General features: G+C 37.5%; 1 protein-coding gene across 1 annotated transcript; it reads right to left on the reverse strand.

The window, feature by feature from the left end:
• Positions 1-3,525: 3,525 nt before the first annotated feature.
• On the reverse strand, positions 3,526-9,948 carry LOC141684349 (lysine-specific demethylase JMJ705-like). The gene is made up of 7 exons (XM_074489272.1): positions 8,783-9,948; positions 8,213-8,291; positions 7,837-7,904; positions 7,613-7,763; positions 6,446-7,122; positions 5,420-6,022; positions 3,526-5,128 (listed from the first exon to the last, which is right to left on the reverse strand). The coding sequence occupies exons 1-7, from the start codon at positions 9,657-9,659 to the stop codon at positions 3,816-3,818; spliced, it is 3,768 nt and encodes a 1,255-aa protein (XP_074345373.1). The 5' UTR covers positions 9,660-9,948; the 3' UTR covers positions 3,526-3,815.
• Between the last annotated feature and the right edge of the window lie 346 nt (positions 9,949-10,294).

A 10,294-nucleotide genomic window follows, 5' to 3' on the forward strand; every position in this document is an offset into this window, starting at 1 on the left:
TGTTACAGTGCTATCATAGCTACCTTGTCATCAAGGTCCGGGACTTTTAAAGCTTCCTTTGTGAAACGATTCAGGTAGTCTCTTAAGGATTCCTTCGTTCCCTGCACAATGCTCATGAGGGATGCTGAACTTTTCTCATGCACTCTCCCACTGATGAACTGCTTAATAAAAGCCTGAATTAATTCTCTGAAGGACCCAATAGAGTTCGGGGTAAACGACTATACCATCTTTGAGTCATACCCGACAAGGTTTGAGGAAAGGCCCGACACTTAATAGCGTCATTCATGGGCTGCAGCAACTGTACATTAGAGAATGTCCTGACATGATTGGCGGGATCTCCAGTGCCATCATAAGCTTTGATAGTGGGCATCTTGAACTTCCTTGAGATATGAGCATTCATTATCTCTTCAGTGAATGGTGGGGGTCAGGATCTCCAAGGGGAAGAAGATTGCTTAGATCAGCCCTTGGGACACCAACCCTCCTTTGTGTCGGACCATCCAGGTCTATGATTGGATGAGGGTTTCTCCCCCTAGGTGGTAATGGGGGCCTGGGAGCTTGGTGTGATTTCAAGTCGCGCTTCAGCCTTTGAATCTCAGCCTTATGATCCTTGATTCTCTCCTGCACTTCCTGGGGATTCGTCCCTCGGGTGCTCCTGGGACGTTGGTTACCATCAGGCATCGGCTCTTTGCCAGCACGCCTCCTTCTTGGGGTCACTTCATCATCTGAAGATTCGGAGTCTCTCTCAGTGTAAGGACCATAAAATTCCTGATCCTCAGGGATAAGAGCCAAACCTTGAATATAGGGGGGCGACCGCCCTCGAGCTTCATTCAGTCCAGCATATCCACTTACTCCAACCTCGGGGTAAAGGGGCATCCCATATGGGGGTTAGTAGTCACAATAGTTGAATACTCATACCCAATGGGTCGAGAATTCACATGTGTATGTAGTTGTTGAAGTTGGGGATTCGTACCTTGAGTACCCGAGGGAATTGTTCCTTGTGGCTGAGGTTCAATTGCCCCTATCTGGGCTTCTCCTTGGGTGGTTGCATAAGTTGAATGAGGAGGTACCTCCACGGTTGACGAATTTACTTGGGTTATCCCCGCTGGTGTTCCTCCTTCAAGGGCTCTAATTGTTCTCCGTGTTCTCGCCATGGTTGTTGTTGTGCTTTCCCACAGACGGCGCCAAATATTATGGATAAAAAACTAAAGTATAATAATTGTTGTATTTATCACTAGGGAACGTGAGTTTCGAGGCTCGATATGACTGCTCTTGTGTTTCGTGACTCGATCTGTCTTAACAAGATGCCTACGTACCTTGCTGATTGCCAATAATCAAGTCAAAAAACGTAGTTCTGATTGGTGGGGTGAGGCCCCTTATATAGATGTTGGGAGTCCTTGAATTGGACTTGGGTTAGGAGACTTGGTGGGCAAGTCTCAGAATTTAGAATGGACTTTGGAGTCCTATGTGGTAGGAAACTGATTCCTTATCCTTCTAGGTCCTTTGGAGACTAATCTTCAACGATTTATGTCCTTATTGGGACTCTTCTTAATAGCTGATTTTTCCCTTATTAATTAATTACGAAATTAATTAATATTCAGGGTTTTGGGCCTTCTTTGTTCCATCAGGCCTGATCTGGTCCATCAGGCCTGATCAATGTGTTAACCTTTTTGGTCTGAATGTCATACATCTTTTTATTGAGCCTTATAGCCCAAATCATGTGTAATTAATGCAATATTTAATTACATAATCAGGATTTATTTATTCCCTATCAGGTATAATATCAGTAAGGTCAATAAAAATAATAAAAGATATATGAAAAAAAAAATTTGGGTACTAATCCGGAGGTATTTTAAAGTATAGTATTGAAATCAATAACAAAATTCATTCTAACCTCCAAAATTTTGGAGAAATTAATAATTAACACTTAAATTGAGTAATTTTTTTAGGACCTTTTTCATAAATATCCAAGTTAAAAAGAATTTTTGTAAAAATACTGTCATTATTTAAAACAAATTGCCAAAATACTATCTTTCAAAAAATATTTGCAGAAGTACAAGGGTTGCATTTGCAACCATATCTGAAACTGCTAGCAACCATATAGGCAACCACAAATGTAAATTTGAAAAAATCCGTTGAAAATTACATTTAGTTGTAAAATAAGTTGCAAGTGGTTGCAAACGGTGAAAAATGAGTGCCCCTGCGGGGCCAATACTAATAACACAAAAATAAATATAAAATCAACTAAAAACAAAGTAAAAATCGCCTAAAAGCAACCAAAATCCATCATCTTTAATCTTACTCTTCCCGTCAATACCAAACCTCTTCCCCTACATCCTATTCGATCTCAAATCCTTCGATTTCGCCCGTAATCGGCATAATAGAGAATCCGCGGAGGTGGTTTGTTGAGGTCAGATGCGTGGGTATAACTGTCGGAATCTGAGACGAGGCAAGACCCGCCGTGTAAAGCTATTGTAGAGGTGGAAACATATAGAGGGGTTGGCAGAGTGAGGTGCGACTGTGTGTGTTCACGGTGGTGGGCGATTAGTGGATTGCAGATTCGGTGGAAGGCGGCGGTGATGGGTGTTACAGGATAGCTATATGGAGGTGATGATGGTGCTATCGAAAGGGAGATGTGTGTGTATGTGTAGTTGTGTGTGTTGTTTTGTATACGTTGAAAACTAAGTAGGAATAAGAAGATGTGATATTTTTGCAATTTAATTGTTTGTATGTTTAAAAAGATAGTAAATTTGCAAGATTTTAAATAAGGTAGTATATTTGCAAATAAATATCCAAAAGTTGGTATATTTATCAAATTCCATTTTTTTAAACAACACAACAATTTTCGAACCATAAATTTAACTGAAATATCGAAATACAGTATAGGCTAGCTGCTATTTATGACCATTTCCGAGAGTAGTATGTACTTTCTTCTTCTTCTTTCTTTTACGAAAATTGTACTTGCATATCTTATAAATCTTCAGAATTGGTTAGATCAGGACGGAGCCAGAAATAGAAGTTCGGGTTGGCGAAATTTTTTCGGAGTAATTAATACAGTATATATTTTTAATTTATTATATATTAAATAAATTAATAAATATTATTTTTAATAATTTCAATATACAAAATATACTTGAATTCGTGGATATAAATTCATAACTATTGTAAACATTATTAATATTAGTACTAAATTCATTAAATTTATATATTTTTGAGGGGGCGAAATTTAAAAATAATCTTTTTTATTACTAAATATGTAAATATATAATTTATTTTCATAAATTTTAATACTAATTTTATAATTATACCGGAGTTTGGGATAACGGCCGCAAACACCGGCCACCCCTGCCTCCGTCGCTGGATTACATGATAAAGAAATTCAAGAGCATTTACATGCAAATCCTGAAAATCTTATATAAAATAAGCCATTCTAACTAAAGCATGAGGCGACTCATTCGCATACGCGCAAAACACATTAACAATTTGTTAAAGTACTTAAAAAACTCAATACAATCCCTAACAATTGTATCAAAATAAGATAATGGTCTGTTTTAAATATTGTTGTGCTCTTTATGTATAACTAATGTAGGCTAATGTAACTGTTTCTTGTTGCCTTGATTCAATACAAACCCAAAGCATTGCAATTTGTAAATTCCAATAGCAAAATTGGGGCCAAATAAAGACCAGGAAGAAAACACAATCACCTCTACTCTGAAATCTATAACAAATGGAATTAGGGACTTCAATAGCCTAAATGTATACCCTAGTCAATAACCAATCTACAATTGCAACAGCTATGTCAATTTAACATCATCTCTTCAAATTTGCTTCTTCCGCTTCTTAGGTGAGTGCCCAGTTTTTCGCTTGTGACGACTGAAATCTGACACAAACCGGAATGTCTGTCCGCATCCATCCACATTGCATGTATATGGGCGAGCACCAGTATGCACTCTGATGTGTTCCGTCCGTGCCCAGGCCCATTTGAATGTCACGCCGCAGCCTTTCCAAGGACATACTAGAGGACGGTCTTCTTCATGGACACGCCTATGCTGCAACAGATACTTGTGCGAGAAGAAATTTTTCCTGCAGTTTTCTACTGGACAGATGTTCTGTTTATGCAGCATTAGTTCTTGCCTGGATTTAAAACTCATTGTGCAGCCTTCCATGTCACATACATGCTCTGCTTCCTCATCGCTTCCAATCTTCTTGTTATTGCCAGCTGAAGCTTTAAATTTAGGAGCTTTCTTTGCTTTTGTATTGTTTGCTAGCTTCTTTGAAACAAATTTTGTTTCAGCTAGTTTGGTTATGTCATCTGTAGGTGGCTGTGAGGTTCTTTTCCTGAGTCTTGTGCTAGGTCCTCCTTCCAGTTCGTCTCCACTATACAAGGTGGATCGTTCGGTTTTTTGCTCACAGTCGTCCATTGGTGGAGGAGTCTCCATTTCCTTCTTTCTTTTATTTCTAAAATTTCTTTTATACTGTCGAACAAATTTTTTGTCCAGAGCATCATCTGGGGCTCTGGCCGGTTCTTCTACTTTAAGCGACTTGGCTCTTGAGGCTGGCTTAATTTCAGTATTACTCTTCCTCTTTTTCCCTACCTTACTGCTTGCAGGGGCTCCTTCAATTTCATGGATTTTTGAAGGTTTCTCAAGCTTCGCACTATTAGTCTTTGGAAGTTCACCTGCTGGTAAAGCCAAAAATCCTCTCTCCTGTTGTGGTTCATCATCTCTTCCTGCTAGCAAAGGATGAACTTGGTTTGACATCCATACTTTACCGCACCACTTCCCAACAACAACAATCTTTTTCTGTCTGCCTGACCATTTCCCAGATACCTTAAGTTCTGCTGAATTGTTATCTGAAGAACCGCACCCAAATGCATTGTATATAACTGAATTGTACGGCATCTGCTGACTGTATAGAGGAGAGCGGCTAAGGTTAGCACTATAGTAGAGATTAATCCCTAGTTTGACAGCCCAGTCACCATTCCCGTGAATGGACTCTTCACTGTCTAGAGCTGCCTTCATTGTTTCCTTGTCATCCTCAGTGGCCTCTCTGAATGTAATGTCACTCCAAAGACGGTCTGATCCCAATTCATCTGCCATTGCTATTGCTTCAGCCTGTAACTTGCCATAGTCTGCAATAATGCAATGCTTAATATACTAAGAAAAAGAAGAATAGCAATATAAACTACAAATATTTCAAATCTCTACAAGTCATATAAACAGAATTTTTAACTTTTCCAAATGCCTATGCCCTATATTAAAAAGTAATGTTTCTTATATTTGCTGTACCGAAAAAGAATTATTTTGGCACAACGGCTAAGATTTAAAATGGAGAGTGAAGAGAGGGGAGGGGGGATAACCAAGGAGTAGGATATTTATGTATATAGTAATAACAGTTGAAAATAGGCTTATTAGTTACACACCTGGATGACAAAAGAGTAACATATGCACTCCACCAATTGAACACAGTTGCTGCTCTACTTCTGCAGCATGCTGAAGGCAGAAAACATGCAATCGAGAAGAATCCTCTTCTGTTCTTGAAACATATGGCTTAATTATTTTGTCCATTGGTGCTAAGGCACTGCCAACCGCTCGATCAGAAGTTCGATAACATTTATCTTCAAAAACAGCTCTTGTGCGCCCAGGCTCATCATAAGGATCAAGATTTTGAAGGGGAACTTCATCCCCACAAGAACGTAATGGAAAAGAAATATTGCACTGATCACTTGGTCCACTAAAATAAGTATGAGATGGTGATTTGCTATTATCACTGTCAAGTTCATTTATAGCAGAAAAGTTGAGGGATTCAGTTTTTTTGGCATCGACTGGAGCTTCAATCTGATCTTCATCCGAATCAGAAGAATCGGCATAAGTAAAAGCTAAAAGACCCAAGGAAGAGTTGTTTCTGTGTGTTTCAACATGAGTATTTATTTTCCTGCTTCCTTCCATTGTTTCTGCTAGACCTCGTTCAACAGATTCTCTTGGTACATCAACCAAAACATTGCAGGTTTTCTTTGTCATCCATCCTGTTTAAAGTATATAAAGACATTTCATATCCATTAATCAGAATGTAGAAAAAGTATAAGATGCTTACTTACGGTTGAATCCAGGAACTTGTCTTGTGTGCACATATTGTTAGGTCAAAATATATTGACTCATTTAGGCTGTAAAAGTTCCATGCCACGTCACTTTAAGGTGGATAAAATATTTTTATGAGTCATACTGCATCTACAAAATCATCAAGGTGTTGCAATATAATGACTCGACGGGATATGTGTATAACATTTGGAGGAGTTGGGTGCAAGCATAAAAATATGATAATACCGCATCATATCAAACTTTTAGAAGAGTTTGTTAAATTGTTAACAAATATGCATGTAGAAGTATACATTAAACCAGTGTAAAATATCAATATATGCAAGTTAGAAGAAATGGCAAGAAGCAATTACCTAAACTAGTAGTGAGTTCAGCAGTGTCTGCATTCAAACAAGAAGGCATCAAGCTTTTGCTATCTACTTTAGAGGCAGTGCTCCAATCACTAATACTGCTACTTTTGGCTGACATGAGGTAATGAGCAGTCACTTCCTTGGGTTTTACTATTGCAACACAAGCATAGCATAAGACTCCACAAGTGACACAAGAGAAAAGTCCTTTGTTTGGCAGCCGATCATTCTGAGTGCATGATTTTTCTTCTGTGTTTGTGCTTTCATTCTCATACTCTGGTGCACATGTTTCATCATTATTTGCACCGAACAATGGAGACTTTACACAACCACTCAATTTAGGGAACTTTTCCTTCATTGAATAGGATCCCTTGGACTTCTGCTTTCTATCAAGCTTTACTTCGTTAAAAAACTTCATTTTAGCATCTGTACTAGACAAATCCAAGGACATATCTGATTTCTCCTTCATTAAATATCCATCATATGATTTCTTGTCATTAGAATTGTATGTGGAATATCGGGGAAGAAGCACGACTGGAGAGCCTTTGCCAAGAGTATGAAGCAGCTCTCTGTTCTGTACTATATCCTGCACAAATAGCTCCTTTACCAAGGTTTCCCCCTCACCCTTTTTTTTGTCCTTCAATCTCGAACTTCGTGGCTCAGGAGTTTTGGTCATGGGTACTCTGGGAGTAAGAAAAATATAAAGTAAACTTAGAAATGGTGGTATTTCATCTGCAGGCTTTATAGACTAAAACAATGTGAATAAATTTTGAACTAGCATGGAATTAAGATGGCAAAACGTTGCATTTGCTCGTCTTATAAAAAGGCCAAAACACTATTAAATCTCCTTCAAACTAGATAATACGAATATTAATATTAGTGCACAAAATCTTGGCAAGAAAGAAACTGCAGACCTACTACTAAGTTCAGTTGTTACTTTAAACTCATGTTAGATAATATCATACCTCATGTGCTAACTTAAACCCAAATTGACTGACATGCATATATTGACAATTCAAAATTTACGGTGCTTCATAAGGAAGATGACTTCATTTTTTCAGTATTTATATCTCCAAATTTTATGTTTGAAGTAGACTAATTTAAAAAAACAGAATAATGTACACAGCACACCACATAAATAAAAAAAAAAATCCATGAATATCATTACCCTACCTCGACGATAAAGATAGTGCAAGATCATAGAGCAACTGGAAGTGGGAGACCATGGGAGGCAAATTGATTGAAGCCCGGCGAACTGCAGCTTCTCTTGCCAGTCTCACCCATTCAGGAGTAGCAATATTTGCAGCCTCCCCACAATTAAACCCTGCATAGCATAAGCGTCTGTCAAAAGATGTTTATATCATACAAAGGCAAACCCAGGTGAATAAAAGTCATACCATGACTAAATCCTGAGTGATAAGCCCCTGGAAAAGTAACAACAAATTCGCCAGCATTCTGCACCAACCTGATATTTGCAGAGGTTGAAAGGTTAAACAAAGATGTGCATAAAGCAGAAACCGATGCTAAAATAAGTATATTAGAAACTCTTACAAAGGGCATATTCGCTACATAGTTACAAACTGTAGCTAGACATTCTAGAGGTAATATGTTTGGTAACAAACTATCTTACAATCCACTTGTCTTCTTTTTCCTTTAATCTTAAATTTTTCTCAAAAGCAAATATTGCCTGCTCGTTCTGACGGTAAAATCAATTTGTAGAGAGCTAAGAAAAGAACAAAAAAAAGCAGTACAGGAAGGGAATTAAAGTATCACCTGCAACATGGAACCCCAGCACTAACAAGTACTTCTGGAGACATGACAGTGTTCTTCTCCCCAAGAGTGGCAAAAGTCACTGAAAGTATACATCAAAGTCCAAAAATTATATAAGGGAACATAAAGTTAGCAATAGTGCACAACATAATCTAGCTAAAGTATAAAAAAAAGAACAGATGCAACAAAACACATCTGTGACGGATATTAAAGGAAAATAATCTGTTCTGTAAGATACTCTAGATACAGTGCCTATATATTTTTTAACAACTAGTTTCGAACAAAAAGTGCCCTATATTTTGAAGTAGATGATTTATGCCAGTAGTACAAGGCCATAGTTTACCATCAACTATAGAACCATTAGAATCTTAACATTCATTCAAATTCAACAGTACAGAACAATTTCAAGAACCAATTAAACAAGAATATATAGAATCAAACAAGAAAAATTACAAGTACACAACACAAAAGTAAGCTACCGCATTTCTCACATTATATTAACAAGAGTATATCATAACTCGAAGGAGATAAGATCAATTGCAAGTAAGCCCTACTTAATGTCTACCAACTCACCTAAAGGATTAATCTCTCCTCCGTATCCCTGTACCCTGATCACATCCTCGAAAGCAGGTGCAGCTTCCCTGAGCACACCATACCATGTCTTGGCAGCCCCCATATGCATATAATTCAAACTATGCAAATCATGATCTTCCACATGCCAAGCAAACCAACTAAACAACATCCCTAAATATACCATAGGCGACGTAACACCAGGAATCTCATCATTCATAAATTTCAACAATGATCCATCCGACCTCGACACTCCCCTCATATTCCACGCAGTTTCCCCAACAGTCAAACCCTCCCCCGAAACTCGCCCACTCTTCTTTCCACTCAATGGCACAAATGCTGATCCAGGCATGTCATTAGCATACTCAACCGAAATGGGCTTATCTAATGTAGCTTTCCAATAAAGAGTCTCGATTTCTAAAGGCGATAACGCCTTTTTCGACCACTTTTTGAAATAATTCTTCTCAAACACCTTAGCTTTGGCCTCAAATTCAGAAACAGTATAACTATCTCCACTCTGCCACACATGTTTCTTAACAGGACAATGCTTCCTAGGACTAAATCCAACCTGTTGTTGTCTAGTAGTAAATGTAGGACATTCTTTCGGGTTGGTATTTGAAGACCTATCCAAAATACTCTGATTAAGATTGTAAACTACAGTTTTCTTGGAAGCAGAACAAACAGGGGGTATAATTTTACAAATTCCATACTTAGAAGCCTCTTTTTCAATCTTAAAAATAAACCCAATTGGATCTTGAAACTCATCAATTGTAGGATAATACTCGGGAGCTAAAGGCAAGTTCTTGAGCCAAGAAAATACCTCTATTGAATTCTTGACTTTACTCTGTTTTGCCTCTGCTTTTCTACTTGATGAAGCCATTGAGAAAGAGACACACAAGAATTGTATGTAAAGGTGAGATCTGTGAATTAGAGTGACATTAATGGTGGGTTTTGAGAATGTGGTGTTGGTAATTGAGAAGATTGGGATTCGATTCTTTGGGTTTGCAAGAAGCTAATGTTTTTGACTTCCCCTGTTTTAGTAGTAATTTTATTACTGTAGTCTTTATACAGAGGACTCTTAGATATAATTTTTTTATATATATAGGGGCAGAGGAGGTGAGGGTGCCTCTTCTGGTTTTTGCTTTTTAGACTGTGGGCTAGGGGAAGTTTGTGAGAGACTCAGATTGACTGGTTTTGTTACTTTGGTATATATAATATTTACTTGCTATTTCATATTTATTTGGAAGTATTGCCTCATATACTATATTCTAATCTTATCTTATTGAAAAGTTTATAATCTTCTAAATTCAATCGAATTGTATAATATTATCTTTCATTTTATTGATACGTTTTTTTCTTTTTGTTCTGGCTTTTATTCATATCGGCATCTTTTTTTATGTTTTGTAATTTTTGGTATATAATAAATAGGTATATATGTGTATATACATGTGAAAACCTATGAACCCAGTTTTTTAGAGGCTAAAAATGATTATTGATTATCTAAAAATCTACAAA

The sequence above is a fragment of the Apium graveolens genome, chromosome 9 (assembly GCF_009905375.1).
Source record: "Apium graveolens cultivar Ventura chromosome 9, ASM990537v1, whole genome shotgun sequence".
In the NCBI taxonomy this organism is placed as follows: domain Eukaryota; kingdom Viridiplantae; phylum Streptophyta; class Magnoliopsida; order Apiales; family Apiaceae; genus Apium; species Apium graveolens.